General features: G+C 42.3%; 1 protein-coding gene across 2 annotated transcripts in view; it reads right to left on the bottom strand.

Moving 5' to 3' along the window:
- Positions 1 to 15,427, bottom strand: part of SDC2 (syndecan 2) — a 95,691-nt gene that overhangs the window by 64,728 nt on the left and 15,536 nt on the right. The window contains exon 1 of one of the 2 annotated variants that reach the window (XM_089517683.1): positions 10,102 to 10,234. The exons of the other annotated variant lie outside the window; for it this stretch is intronic. Within the exon in view, the coding sequence (XP_089373809.1) occupies positions 10,102 to 10,137 (36 nt within the window). The 5' untranslated portion in view covers positions 10,138 to 10,234. Of the gene's footprint in view, positions 1 to 10,101; positions 10,235 to 15,427 lie in introns of those variants that run through there. 2 annotated transcript variants of the gene reach the window in all.

The raw sequence follows: 15,427 nt of genomic DNA, 5'->3' as shown, positions 1-15,427 counted from the left end.
AAGCAGAAGCAAAGATGCTTTTAATATGTTAGTTCACATATGTGGAGAAGACACATCTCTCAGGACGAGGAGAAGGAGAGAGAACGAGAAGGCAACAGAGACAGAAAAAAATTTCTAGAGTGGAATTTTAAAATAAAAAATACTTCCTTTTTATTCAGGTACTGAGCAAGACATTTGGGCACAGCCTTCATTCACAAAAGCCTCCTGCAAACAAATCTCTCATAATAAAAGCTAATTGACAACTGCAGAGCGCAAAATGAGGGACTGCCACTGCTTAATTGCAGGTCAGTTCTGTTAAGCTTCATGCTGTATTTAACGCTTGCCTAGCAAGGGGGCTGCTGCCTATGCAAGTGCTCTACAGCGAAGTTTCGCTGCGCGTGAGCATATAAGCCATGAAGTATTTACCTCAAAACCCTTTCCCAACAAATTAGCAGGACAAGGCCGACTTGCACACTTTCTCAGCAGAAGTAGGTCAGGGCTTTGCTGAATGGCTCGATTTGAAGACTGTGCCCAGAATGCAGATCAAATGTTTCCTTTTAGTGGGTTAGAAATAACAGCTTCAGAGGTAAATTTATGTATTACCAGTTATTAACAAAACAATAGACTATGGCCTGCTTCTTAACCTACAGGCAGTTTAATCGCTTAAACTTGTCACCTCCCTTGAAATAGCCAACTGGGATACAGCAAGTGAAATTGACAGAAGCAATATTATATCTGGTTTGACTTTTGAAGCAAAGCCGACTCAAAGGGATTCAACAAAGCAACATTTCTATAATGAGTTTCCTGAACAGAGCCAGGGAAAAGACAATTAGGTTGGTGTTACAGTTTCACTGGTGTTATGGGGATCGCACAACTGTTGCAAAGGTGGCCAAATGCTACCTTGATATACACTCAGGTGGGTGGAGAGGTGAGTATGTAATGCGAATGTTTGCCAAGACTTTAACAACTAGCACAAACTGCTGGTAGAGACACACTAGCAAATAGAAGCATAACAAACTATTTGTTTTTCTGAAAAATAGAAAGAGGAAATGCTTGCTATTCTGATACAAGTGCCAGCAACAACACTGCTTCTCAGGTTTCTGATGTGTGGGACTGGCAATTTGTATCCCTAATAAGCCAGGAACCAGTACCCTATTTTTTGCCCATTGGCTAGAATTGTTTCTTTTGTTTCTGTTTTAAAATGTTTTTTATTAATTTTAACACAAACATTCTAGTTTACAATAAAAGCAATATGCATTCAGAAAATAAAAAGAGAGAAAGAAGAAAAAAGAAAAAAAGACATGTAACTAAAACCCAGTAGGACTCTGCACCCCCCCCCCAGCCTGAATGTAATGAAAAGAAAAATTAAAGAGGAAAGAAAATCACAAATACTGTAATGATCCAGCTAAATAATCCTACTAAAATTACTAAAAGCCATAACCACAGATTATTGCATCATATATGTCTTATTGCTTTTAAAAATCCATAAATGATTTCCAGTCTTTCAGAAAATCTTCACTTAGCTCATTGTAACTGTCATCTTGGCCTCAGAGGGAGCGATCAGGCAGACCCAGCAAAATCAGGGACTGCCTGAAGGACGAGACTTCTCCCTCCTTTAACTGTCACCTTGTATTTGTATTGTATTCAATTTTTACTGTACACCGCTATGATCATTGCAGAATAGCGGTCTATAAATAAAACGTATTATTATTATTATCCTTTAAAATCTATGTTATATTGGCCATTTGAGATAACTGTCTACCACCTTAGCAATACATTCTCCCATTTTCAGTGCCTTTGTCCGTATCCAGGTTCGAGCAAATAATATTCTTGCTGCTGTTGTCATATATTGAATAAGTAATCCATATTTACTCTCCAGTTCTTTGCCCATGAATACTCAACACAAATACTGCTGGTAATAAAATCTACCTTAATATTTTTTTATCCCCCCCCCCCTTTTTGGATTAACAGATAAATCTTGGACCTGAAAAAAAATCTTTTCACCTTACAAGTCCGTGACATACGAAAAAAAGAGTCATCCCTATCTTCACACACCCCAACATTGACTTGAAACATTCTGAGACATTTTCAGCAGCATATTTGGGGTTTAATACCATCTATACATCACCTTATGTAGATTCATGGGAAGGATTCATTCTTTCTTTCTTTCTTTCTTTCTTTCCTGGAAACTCTGCAGACTGGCAGGAAATGGTTTGCAAACTGGTACCCATTCAGGGCTACCACTTTGAACAGTATTGCCATAGACTAGTATGAAACCACGCCACAATTCTCATCACTGCCTTGCTGAGCTATATTGAATGCTTCACCACATTTAAATCCAGAACTTCTTTTTAAAAGTAATTTGTAACTCACTGCAAGTGTTTGTTTTAAACTTACTATTTTTTAGCACAACTGATAACACATATGTTATCGAGTGCCCAAACTGCAACCCAAACCCCACTTATTTATCGCAAAGTGCCATGTACCTTTGGATTTCTAATGACAAATTCTAGTAAAGCCTGTGTTGGGACGATGGTGTGTGTGCCCACAGAGAGGGCTCTGAGTGCCACCTCTGGCACGCGTGCCATAGGTTCGCCATCACTGTTGTATGTTATTCTGTGGAGGGCAGGAGGAATCTTGAGATTGATAAGAGAATGGTACAAAGCTTGAAGAATTCTATTCAAAATGCCTCTAAAATGCCCTTCAAAAGTAGGCTTGCCATAATTCTCTACTATAAACCGGGACAAAACGTAGGACAAAATTCAGACCAAAATATAGGACAATTGTAGGATAAAATTTAGCCCAAAATGTAGGACATTTAAGGTCCTCCATTTTTCTTAAATATCCTACAGTTTCGTCTAAATTTTATACTACAATTGTCCTATATTTTGGTCTAAATTTTGTCCTACATTTTGTAGGCAACCCTATTCAAAAGTAACTTATAAAAGTAACTAGAAAATTTTATTTTTTGCTTCCAAGAAGTAGTGCTGTTGTTCCTACCCTTCTTACTTTTGAAATCAAACTTCATGACACCCTTGTTCACATCCTCTGCTGTTAATTCCATTGCAGGTAACTGTGTTATTTGAAACTTGCTGTTTCTATTTACCTCACTGTTCTATTCAAAATACACTTATCACATAGAGTTTGAAAGCAAAAAGGCAGGTGATTTTACCTTCAGTGCCGTGCTGCATTATGTGGAAAAGAAGATGGTAGTGGGTGGGAGATATTTTAAGTGGTAGGTATCTTGAAATCCCCACTACAGAGGCAATACACCATGAGCTATTTTAGTTGCAAATGCAGAAAGTATTTGGAGAAAGCAGCATTCCTGCCTCCTCACCCCAAATACAAAGAAAGAGTTTTTTTAAATCCTCCATTATTCTTGGGTTGAGATTAAAAGTTTTACTTCCCAGCCATTTCCTGCACAAGAGGTACACCAACACAGAATTATCCACTCAGATACTACCTGCTGCAGATCTGATTTATATGATTGGATTGGGGAAGACTCAGAATGAATGAATTCAACCTTATTTCTTTTCAGATGGATCCTATAAATGTTTTTCAAATGGGCATTACAGTTATACCTTAGCAAAATAGATGTGTTCCTGAGCATTACTTCTTTAACAGAAAATTTGGTACCAGGGCAGCAATAACATGAAAAGTATAGGGGAGGTGGGTTGCAATACCACAAGAAAGAGCAGTTTAGCATTTGTCACCAATTTTTTTTTAACCAAAATTAATAATGTGCACAGGTGAAATAAAATACCCACATCAGGTAAGCCTTAAATAAGTACCTAAATAAAAAACTTCTAGAAACCACTTGGAGGCTTCTTCCAAAATTCCTTCACCAGCCTCCACTATGATATTCATTTTGTAGCCGTTGTTAACATGCTAGGAATGGCTGGTGAAATAGGCTTACCTGTTCTCCCCTTTTCTCTCGGTTTTGCTGCTCATGCATACACAGAAGGGATTATAAAGGTAGCTGCTGTTTACTGTGCCTATTGTAGGCAGACACATTCTGCTAAGGAAGGATCAGCTGGAGTAGAATTCCACTCTCCAGGTTCAAGGTTTATTGCATTGTTTACTAAAGACATACTGCACTGCTAAAGCCCAACACTGAAAGTCATGTTTCTCCAGCCCTCCATCATACTCCTAGTGTTGATGCTGCTAAAAAAAAATACAGTTACACAGAGGGCAAGGACAAAAATAAAGTATGGATGGGCATGAAAATGTTTGTAAAAAGGAGCTTCTTTCTCAGAGGCTTTGTAACTGAGGTATGCCTGTATTAAGTTTTGCCTCCTTTGAAATGAAACTCGCTCACTTCTTGTTCTTAACCTGCCCACACTTCAAACATTGGATTGGGCACAATCCTCCAGATACATCTTCAAGACCTGTCCCAAGCTGTGCATTCTATTTGCAAACTGCCATCCTTCTCATAAAGGCTTGCTCAGAAAAAAATTCTCATATACTACACTTAAAGATCCACAGGGCCCTCTGCGTCACTCAGCTGTTTACAAATGAATGCCATTCTGGCCTTTTCCAGAAAATCCACCACATAGTTAACGTTGCCAAGGTCTGCAATAGGAGGGCCTACTAATCCTAGCCAATAGTGAACTATGGGGAAAGTCATTCATTAGCATCTGAAGCCTAAATGGGCAACTATGAAGGGACAAGGAGCCAATTTCACCCCACACAGACCACACATCTCCATCGCAAGCTCAAATATCTTCATTTTTATTCACAGTCCCTTCCAAAATGGTGACAAGGAGTGATATCTCATCACTTGTTGTCACAATTTTCAGAAAGACTGCAAAGGAAAACAGAGGTAATGGGATGAGTGTAAAGTCTAGGGTGCTGATAGGGTACAAGGCATCTTGCATACTTTGGAGGGCTTTCTCTGTGGTTTTAGAACAGGTTGCCCCAAATCATGCCAACCCTTTTTTAAAATGGGGGTTTGCTAGCTTTCAGGGGTTGATGTGAGGGCTTCAAGGCTACAAACGTGGGGTGAAGGAGCACATACCACCTTTGTCCAACCCAGACCTGGAAGGTCAGATTCCTGATCCAAAAAGATACAAAGAAAAAAAGCTTTTTTTTATAATCTCCCCCTTATTCTATCAGTAATGCATTACCAAAGTCTCAACTCCTTTTAAATTACAATACACTAGTAAAAGCAATAAATACTATGCTACAACTTGCACATCCCTTCCCTATATAATATATATGTTTATTATTCTGAAACAGATGTAATATGAACACATGAAGCTACTTTATACAGAAGTAATATATAATATGAACGCATGAAGCTACTTTATACAAAAAGGGATCATTCTGTCAGAAGCTCACCAAATGTTGAGGTTTTGGTTTGTATGAAATGCTAGTGACTGAATCTGGGACCTTCTGCAGGGAATCCATATGTCCTAGTTTACAGAAGTCAGTTTTCTATCTGAAGTACTGTTAAAATGAAATTCAGCTGAAAGAGAAGGCACTATTAGCAGGAAGACCCAGATGGCCATGAAAAGGCCCATGTGCAGCTAGTAGTCAGACAGCAGACTAGTAGGAACAAGCCATCTGACATAGTCTGTCCACTATGGTGAGAAGTACTGCACTGCTATTTAAAGTACAGTAATTAGAATAATAGAATTGGAGACCAACCCCCAGCTCAACATAGGAACTCCACTTACAATAGCCCCTGTAAGTAGCTGTCAAGGCTCTTTTTGAAGATGTCCAGAGAAAGAGACCTTGCCATCAATTTAGGTAATTGGTCCCAGTGCCAAATGACTCTTACCATCAATTAGTTCCTTTGAACATTCAATCAAAATCTACCCATCTGTAACTTAAAACCATTAGACCTGGTCCTACCTTCTGGAGCAGCAGAGAACAAACCAGCTCCCTCCTCTCTGTAACAACGCTTTAGATATTTAAAGAGTGCAATCATGTCACCCTAAGTCTTCTCTTCACCAGGCTGAACATGCTCAACTTCCTCAACCTTTACTCATATGTTTTGTTCTCTAGGCCTCTTATCATCCTTGTTCCTTTTCTCTGAATCCACTTCAACTTGTCTATATTCTTCTTAAAATGAAATGCCCAGAACTGAACACTGTCGTAGTTCACTTGGGGAAATGAGAAGGTGGGTGATTGATTATCAGTCTGAAGGTCAAGACCCTGGGTATCAGTAAAAACTGGAGAACCAAAACCAATTGGGGGGGGGGGCACAAAGAGTAGTGTGGATTCAGAAACAGGGCAGAGTCTATGAGCTTTCTAGGATATCTCTCATGGGGCAGTTGGGCAACAGTTTCCAGCATTTGCTGCCTGCCTTATCTAGGGAGGCTAAGTATTCAATGCAGTCAACTGGGGCCACACCAATGTAGGTCCAGGTGTGCCAAGCCTTTTTCGAAACACTCCAGTCCTGCTAGTATCTCCAAGGGAGATCCAGTGAGGAGTTGTTTTTAAACTTAGAACCCTTGGTATCTGCTGGGGTTTAGTTCCAGGCCCCACCCATGAATAACATAATCTGTGGATGCTCAAGTCCCATTAAATACAATGGAAGTACAATGGTGTCCCTTATATAAAATGGCAAAATCAAGACTTGCTTTTTGGAATTTACATATTTTTGAATATTTTCAAGCTGTGGATGGTTGAATCCATGGTTAAAGAATCCATGGATACCAGAGGCCAGATGTATTTATATTCAAAGGCACAGCTAATGTTAGTCTGAAAAACCAATGTGCAAAGGGTATTGTAGCAACTTTTTAAGACTGACTGAAAGAAACTGGTAGCATGAGCCTTCAGACTGGATGCATTGGAGGAAGCAGACTCATGTCTACAAATACTCATGCTATTAGCGTCTTTCTTTCAGTTAGTCTCAAAGGTGCTACAAGATCCCTTTGCACACTATATTTATAAGTTAGGATATGCAAACCTCTGTTCTCCCTTGTCCCTTTTTTCCTTTTAGTGATGCAGTTTCCCATGCAGAAAGCAGTACAAATTCCACAACCAGAGTACCATAGTGGAAAGGGCCCCACTAAACGCCCTTGTTGTGTTTGTGGCTCAGGCTTCATGGTCAACATGCATAGGATTGGGCTGTCACTCAACTCCAGTCCCCCGTACCTCAGCTTAAATGGATTGTGGATCAGGCTGCTAGAAATGCAAGCCAAAGTGTAAACATAAAGCTAATGCCAAGCTCAGCAAACTTAATAGGCTTGGCAAAACGAGGGCTCCACAGCCATTTAGTCTCCTGTATGCTTCATGTGGTTCCTTTCTTTAAAAACTGCACATTACAACTGAAATGCCGAGCCTCACAGCTAAGAAATAATCAAAGCGTCTCTGCTAGAGAAATTATAAACAAACCCATCAAGGACAGGAAGTTGTGTACAGTATTTCAATGCAAAGAGTTATGTATGTAATTTTCATTGAGCTAATAAAAGGAACTGTACTGTTACTCCAAAGTTTCTGCCTCGGGGTGGTGATTCTTTTCTCCTTAAATTCCAACAGTACACAACACAGAAGCTTTAAAAAAAAGGCAAAAAAGCAAACACATATAAATAAAAACTTTGCAGTAGACCAGAGGTGGGAAGAAGGCAGATTTGGATATGCAGATAGGTGTCAGGATGCTTTCTAATAGATCAGCAAAGCTGTACTGATTCCAGATGGTTTAATAATAGTGACAAAAAGCTATTTCCCCCTTCCAATTTAGGCTTCTGATATTAAGAAAAGCTTTGAGAGAAAAAAAGAATATGCTTGTGTGTGTGTGTGTGGGGGGGGGGAAGGGTGACACGTGTGTGTGTGTGTGTGTGTGAGAGAGAGAGAGAGAGAGAGAGAAAATTTTGATGTGAACACCAATCATTCCCAGGATAAGCAGATTATTAGAAAAGCATCCAAATGAACATCATCATAACAGCATGAGTACACCCAATCTAGTCCAGTTTTGGAAACTAAGCAGGGTCTGGCCTGGTAAGTACTTGAATCTCCAGAGAGGGCTAGGAAAAATCCTGTCTTAAACCGTGGAGAACCATTACAACCTATCAGAGTCAGCAATACTGAGCAAGACAGTTCAATGGCCTGACTTGATATGGCAGCTTTCAATGTTCCTATGTACAATCTTCTGGCTAACAGTTTTGCATCAGGCTGAAGGTGGTGGACCTCTGGTGAAAAACCAAGTATTTATTTTTATTTATTTATGGTATTTATACCCCGCCCTTCAGCCCTAAAGGCTATCAGAGCGGCTTACAATTATTATTTTTAATTAGATGGTAGAGTAGACCCAGCAAGCCTAATATCTTTCTCACCTAATGAAGTAGTAGCTAGCAATAAGTTTTCCTCACATTCATAGCTGCTAGACTACAATAGAATGATTCCAAATGCTAGTCCAGAGTATGTAACTGAATCATGGGAGCTTTGAATGTGTTCCTCCAAACTGACAAAACATAAACACAGTGGTGTTGTTAACAATTATTTGTCATTGTGTGCCTTCAAGTGTTTTCTGACTTATGGTGACCCTAAGCAATCCTATCATGGGGTTTTCTTGGCAACATATATTCAGAGGTGATTTGCTATTGCCCAGTTGATTTGCCCAAGGTCACCCAGTGGGTTTCATGGCCAAGCTGGGATCAAACCCTGGCTTCCAGAGTCCTAGTCCAACACTCAAACCACTATGCCACACTGGCTCCCAATTATACCTGCCTTTTGCCCAAATATAACACCCTAGCATGTTGAACAAATCAACATTTGAACAAGTTAACTATTATATATAAATAATGGTTTAAGTTCCATTTATTTTAATGGGGACTTCTACTAACTGACAGTACACTCCTATGTCAATCTCACTCTGCTGGTGTGTGCTGGTAATAAAGATGAAACACTCTGAAACACTCTGCTGTCTCACCACAGTGAGACAGCAGAGTGTTTCAGAGTGTTTCATGGGTTCTCAAAGACTCTGCCACCAGAGGATAAACTATGGCAGGTTCTACCAGGCTGGTAAGGCATTGGAAAAAGCCTAAAATCCTGCTCAACAACAGCAGAGCGGAAAGCTCTACCAGCACAATTAAGCAGATAGAGACAGTGGGAGAGCAGGCAGTGCAGTGGGTAGCTACCCCAGTAGTCATTCCAGGATTTTTCCAGTGGCTATGTCAGTTGCAGGGAGGGTGGACAGAATTGTGTCCAAATGAGAATGGGCAACCATTTTCCTAAGGGGATAATGGTTACCTCTCTCTCTCTGTGTGTGTGTGTGTGTGTGTGTGTGATGTGCCTTCAAGTTGTTTCTGACTTATGGCAACTCTAATCATGGTACTTTCTTGGCAAGGTTTGTACAGAGGTTTGCCATTACCTCCTCCTGAGAGAGTGTGACTTGCTCACGGTCACCCAGTGGATTTCATGGCTAAGCTGGGAATCGAACCCTGGTCTCTAGAGTCGTAGTCTGACACTCAAACCACTATGCCAGGCTAGGTTCCTCTTTATGCAAGTATTTAAATAGTATAACACCAGCAAAAGAATGCTAGCTGTCGTTAAGTATGCTGAGATCTATTACCAGAAGGATAGCCAGCAGGTAAAAAAAATTGTCCACATTATTATTATTATTATTATTATTATTATTAACCAACGATTTATTTATTTCATTAAAACAGTTTTATCCCGCGATCTCAGGATAGCTTTCAATAAAATCAGTTTGACCAATTTCAACAATTTAGAATAGCAACAAATCATTTAAAAGTGTATCAAACAATTTATCAAGTTAAAACAAGACAATTAAGATCAGTTTAAACCATTGAAAACGTCTGAAATCCATAGCACATGGACAGACTTTGATAAAATCAATTAGGCCCCAGAGGCTTTAATAAAGAGGCATGTTTTGCTATGCAAATAATCACTAAGCATTGCATCTAGGGTTGCCATAAGTCAGGAGCTCCAAACCGGGACAAATGTAGGACAAATGTAGGGCAACATTTTCAAATGTAGGACACATTTTTTAAAAATGGAGAACACGCAAAAAATTGAGTATTTTAAAAATGTTAATATAAATGCATGTTATTTAGGCATTATCAAAATGGAGGACATTTTGACATTATTCCTAGACAGATGGCAGAAATGTACTTGCCCTCGGGTTCAACTGTACTTCTCAGAAGTGCGTACTTGGTCAAGGGACTGTGGTTTTTCTTCACTGCGCATGAGTTTGTAAAAATCACAGCAAGTTACATTGGCCGTGCCTCAGAGGCTTGTTGATATCAATACCACCACCATCATCATCATCATCATCATCATCATCATCATCATCATCATCATCATCACTATAATTGTCCAAGAAAGGCAGACTTGTTAGCATTCAAAGCGCCATAAATACACAGAAAATGCACTTGCATATATTTAATAATAAAAAATAATGGGGAAAAATAAAAAACAAGGCAGGGGTGTATATATTTCATAATAAAAATTAATGTAATAAAATAAAACAAGCAATAATAAAAATTAATGAAATAAAATAAAAACAAGCAATAATAAAAATTAAACACCAGCCAACCTGCCTCCTGAGAGGAACCTCTGCTGAATGCTGACCTTCCCTCCATCTTCCCACTCTTCTGGGACTCCCTGGAAGTAGCAGCAGCAGCATCTCCAGCTCAGCAGAGAGAGAGAGAGGTGGGGCCTGCCTTTCCCCTTAAAAGGGCACTGTCTCAGCCTTCTCCTCCCTTGTGAACACCAGCCAACCTGCCTCCTGAGAGGAACCTCTGCTGAATGCTGACCCTCCCTCCATCTTCCCACTCTTCTGGGACTCCCTGGAAGTAGCAGCAGCAGCATCTCCAGCTCAGCAGAGAGAGAGAGGTGGGGCCTGCCTTTCCCCTTAAAAGGGCACTGTCTCAGCCTTCTCCTCCCTTGTGAACACCAGCCAGCCTGCCTCCTGAGAGGAACCTCTGCTGAATGCTGACCTTCCCTCCATCTTCCCACTCTTCTGGGACTCCCTGGAAGTAGCAGCAGCAGCATCTCCAGCTCAGCAGAGAGAGAGAGGTGGGGCCTGCCTTTCCCCTTAAAAGGGCACTGTCTCAGCCTTCTCCTCCCTTGTGAACACCAGCCAACCTGCCTCCTGAGAGGAACCTCTGCTGAATGCTGACCTTCCCTCCATCTTCCCACTCTTCTGGGACTCCCTGGAAGTAGCAGCAGCAGCATCTCCAGCTCAGCAGAGAGAGAGAGGTGGGGCCTGCCTTTCCCCTTAAAAGGGCACTGTCTCAGCCTTCTCCTCCCTTGTGAACACCAGCCAGCCTGCCTCCTGAGAGGAACCTCTGCTGAATGCTGACCTTCCCTCCATCTTCCCACTCTTCTGGGACTCCCTGGAAGTAGCAGCAGCAGCATCTCCAGCTCAGCAGAGAGAGAGAGGTGGGGCCTGCCTTTCCCCTTAAAAGGGCACTGTCTCAGCCTTCTCCTCCCTTGTGAACACCAGCCAGCCTGCCTCCTGAGAGGAACCTCTGCTGAATGCTGACCTTCCCTCCATCTTCCCACTCTTCTGGGACTCCCTGGAAGTAGCAGCAGCAGCATCTCCAGCTCAGCAGAGAGAGAGAGGTGGGGCCTGCCTTTCCCCTTAAAAGGGCACTGTCTCAGCCTTCTCCTCCCTTGTGAACACCAGCCAGCCTGCCTCCTGAGAGGAACCTCTGCTGAATGCTGACCTTCCCTCCATCTTCCCACTCTTCTGGGACTCCCTGGAAGTAGCAGCAGCAGCATCTCCAGCTCAGCAGAGAGAGAGAGGTGGGGCCTGCCTTTCCCCTTAAAAGGGCACTGTCTCAGCCTTCTCCTCCCCTGTGAACACCAGCCAGCCTGCCTCCTGAGAGGAACCTCTGCTGCTGACCTTCCCTCCATCTTCCCACTGTTCTGGGACTCCTTGGAAGTAGCAGCAACAGCTCCAGCTCAGCAGAGAGAGAAGCGGGGCAGTAACCCCTCAGACATCCGGAAGCTCCCATAGCTACCCTTCTCCTCCGTCAACTCCCTCATGTCTTGGGATCCTCACCCCATCCCTTCCAGCACTGTTGGACTGTATCTTTATTTTTCTGCTTTTCTCTTTTCTACATTTTCTCCTGCCATCTGTTTGTCACCCAAACCTCTCTTCTCCATGGCTCCTCGCACCTCTCCTTCTCCTTATCTCATCCCTATCCGCCCCCTCCCTATCTCCCAACTCCCATTCTCTTGTGCTCTCTGGAATTGCCGCTCCGCTGCTCCAAAAGCAGCGGCAATCCATGATCTTTTTCTATCTCAATCATTTAATCTTCTTGCCCTCACTGAAACCTGGCTTCCGGCCCACGATACCGCTACCTCTGCTGCCCTTTCTCTTGGCGGTCTCTCTTTTACCCACACTGGCCGCCCTGAGGGTCGCGGAGGAGGGGTCGGCATCTTATTATCAAAGTCCTGCCAGTTTCAGGTTCTCTCTTCTCCCCCCAGCTACTCCTTCTCCTCATTTGAATTACACTCTATTAGACTCTATTTTCCTCTGCAACTTCGGGTTGCCATCATCTATCGTCCTCCTGGTTCAGCGTCTCAGTTTTTCACAGATTTTGAATCTTGGTTGACATTTTTTCTTTCGGATACTGTCCCCTCCCTGATCTTAGGTGACTTTAACATCCACCTCGACGATCCCAAGAATTCCTCAACCTCTCGCTTCAGCTCTCTCTTAGCTTCCTTCGGTCTCCAACCCCATTCCAACTCTCCAACCCATTCCCTTGGTCACTGTCTCGACTTAGTTCTCCCCTCCAAGTGTGTCGTGTCTGACTACTTGGCTTCTGATTTCCCACTATCTGACCATCACCTACTTTCCTTTACTCTTACCTACATCCCACCTCCCCGTCATACCGTCCTTCGCCAGTTCCGTGATCTTCATTCTATTAACCTTAACCATCTCACTCAGTCCTTGGATTCATCCTTCGCTTCTCTCAATCTTGGGGACTCTGCTGACTCAGCTATGTCTTTACTGAATTCTACTCTCTCTTCAACTCTTGACAGCTTTGCCCCAGTATCTACGCGCGTGTCCTCCTCTTCTTCTATGACTAGGCCTCAGCCCTGGATCACTCCCACTGTTAGATTTCTCCGGTCCTGCTCCCGAGCAGCCGAACGTCTCTGGAGAAAGTCCAGGGAGTGGGCTGACTTTATCCATTTTAAGTTCGTTCTTTTATCTTTTTCACGCGCCCTGTCGATGGCAAAACAAGACTATTTCAAATCATTGATCTGCGCCAACGAGAGGCGCCCGCAGCGCTTGTTCTCCTGTTTCAACACACTGTTAAAACCCTCTCCTCCCTCTGTCTCTCCACTATTGTCTCCCTCCGACTTCGTCAACTACTTCATTACAAAGATCACTACCATTCGTTCTGAGTTAACTCTTCTTGATTTGGCTCCCACCACTAATCTCCTCGCCTCTCCTACTAATAAACTTTCTGTGTTTCCTCCTGTTTCTTTGGAAGAACTCTCTTCGCTGCTGAACTCATCCAAACCTACCACCTGTTCTCTTGACCCACTTCCTTCTCGTCTTCTAATCTCTATAGCCCCCTCTTTGTTACCCTCCCTCCTCTATATCTTTAACCTCTCTCTCTCTTCGGGTTCCTTCCCCTCAGTCTTCAAACATGCCTTAGTTTCCCCTATCCTGAAAAAACCCTCTCTCGACCCCTCTTCCTTGGCTAGCTATCGTCCAATCTCTCTCCTTCCTTTTCTCTCCAAGGTGTTGGAACGAGTCGTCTATTCACGCTGTCTTGAGTTTCTTGAAACCAACTCCATTCTGGATCCCTTCCAGTCTGGTTTTCGCCCACGGCACTCCACAGAGACGGCCCTTACTAAGATCTCAAATGATCTTTTGCGGGCCAAGGCGAATGGCCTTTATTCTATCCTTGTCTTACTCGATCTGTCTGCGGCCTTCGACACCGTGGACCACTGTCTCCTAATAGAAGTACTCTCTGACCTTGGTTTCTCGGGCCTTGTTCTCGATTGGTTCACATCTTACTTGTCAGATCGATCTTTTTCAGTGGTCTCAGGTGGTCAGACCTCGTCTTCTGTCCCCTTATCTGTTGGAGTTCCTCAGGGCTCTGTTTTGGGTCCCCTTCTGTTCTCTTTATACACACTCTCCCTTGGCAAACTTATCAGTTCTTTTGGTTTCTCCTACCATCTTTACGCCGATGATACCCAGCTGTACCTTTCCACCCCTAATCTTTCACCAGAGCTAGAGCAGCAAGTGTCATCCTGTTTAACAGCTGTCTCCCACTGGATGCACCATCGGCGTCTGAAGCTCAATATGTCCAAGACTGAGCTTCTTGTTTTCCCTCCTAAGCCCACCCTTCACTATTCCTTTTCTATTTCCGTCAATAACATCTCGATTCAGCCGGTCCAGGAAGCCCGCAGTCTCGGTTTCATCTTTGACTCCTCTTTGTCATTTATCCCACAGATCCAGACTACAGCCAAAGTCTGTAGATTTTTTCTCTATAATATCGCCAAAATCCGTCCATATCTCTCAGCTTCTACCGCAAAGACACTGGTCCATGCCCTAGTGGTCTCACGACTAGACTACTGTAACCTCCTCTTGGCAGGGCTTCCCCTCTCTCATCTCCACCCATTAATTTCTGTTCAGCATTCAGCTGCACGCATTATTTCACTCGCTCGCCGTTATGATCATGTCTCCCCTCTGTTGTCTTCCCTTCACTGGCTCCCTCTTCCTTTCCGCATCAGGTACAAACTTTTGCTACTCACCTTTAAAGCCCTGCATGGGCTGGCCCCTCTTTATTTAACTGATCTTCTCTCTCCCTACATCCCTACTCGCACTCTCCGCTCTGGTAGCCAAAGTCTCCTCTCTCAACCCAGGATCTCCTCTGCCCCATCCCGGATCCGTCCCTTCTCTCTTGCTGCCCCTCATTCCTGGAACCTTCTTCCTCTGCATGCACGGCTCATCACTTCCCTAACCAGCTTTAAAGCTGAGCTGAAAACCATATTGTTTAGGGAAGCGTTCTCAGGGAATTTGTGATTGTTATCTGGCTGTTTGACAATATTTGATGTGATGTGATTTGTTTGATATTTGATGTTTTTACTCTGTTTTTTCCTTTCTATATGGTAATTTTATCTATTCCTCTTTTAATTGTTATTATCTTAGAATGTACGCCTTGGGCAGGCTTTTATTTACTTCTAATTTTACCGACTTTGTACAGCGCTGTGTATAATTACAGCGCTATAGAAATAAAGTTTAATAATAATAATAATAATAATAAATAAAATAAAAACAAGCAATAATAAAAATTAAAGAAATAAAATAAAAACAAGCAATAATAAAAATTAAAGAAATAAAATAAAAACAAGCAATAATAAAAATTAATGAAATAAAATAAAAACAAGCAATAATAAAAATTAAAGAAATAAAATAAAAACAAGCAATAATAAAAATTAATAAAATAAAATAAAATAAGTATTTTATATTTTTAAAAATAATTTTAAAACCCCCAAAAACCAAGGC

The sequence above is a fragment of the Sceloporus occidentalis genome, unplaced genomic scaffold (genome assembly GCF_023333645.1).
Source record: "Sceloporus occidentalis isolate IW3139 unplaced genomic scaffold, rSceOcc1.0.p SCAF_3, whole genome shotgun sequence".
NCBI classification, from domain to species: domain Eukaryota; kingdom Metazoa; phylum Chordata; class Lepidosauria; order Squamata; family Phrynosomatidae; genus Sceloporus; species Sceloporus occidentalis.
The sequence above is the reverse complement of the archived record's forward strand: the minus strand, read 5'-3'. Positions and strand labels throughout refer to the sequence as shown.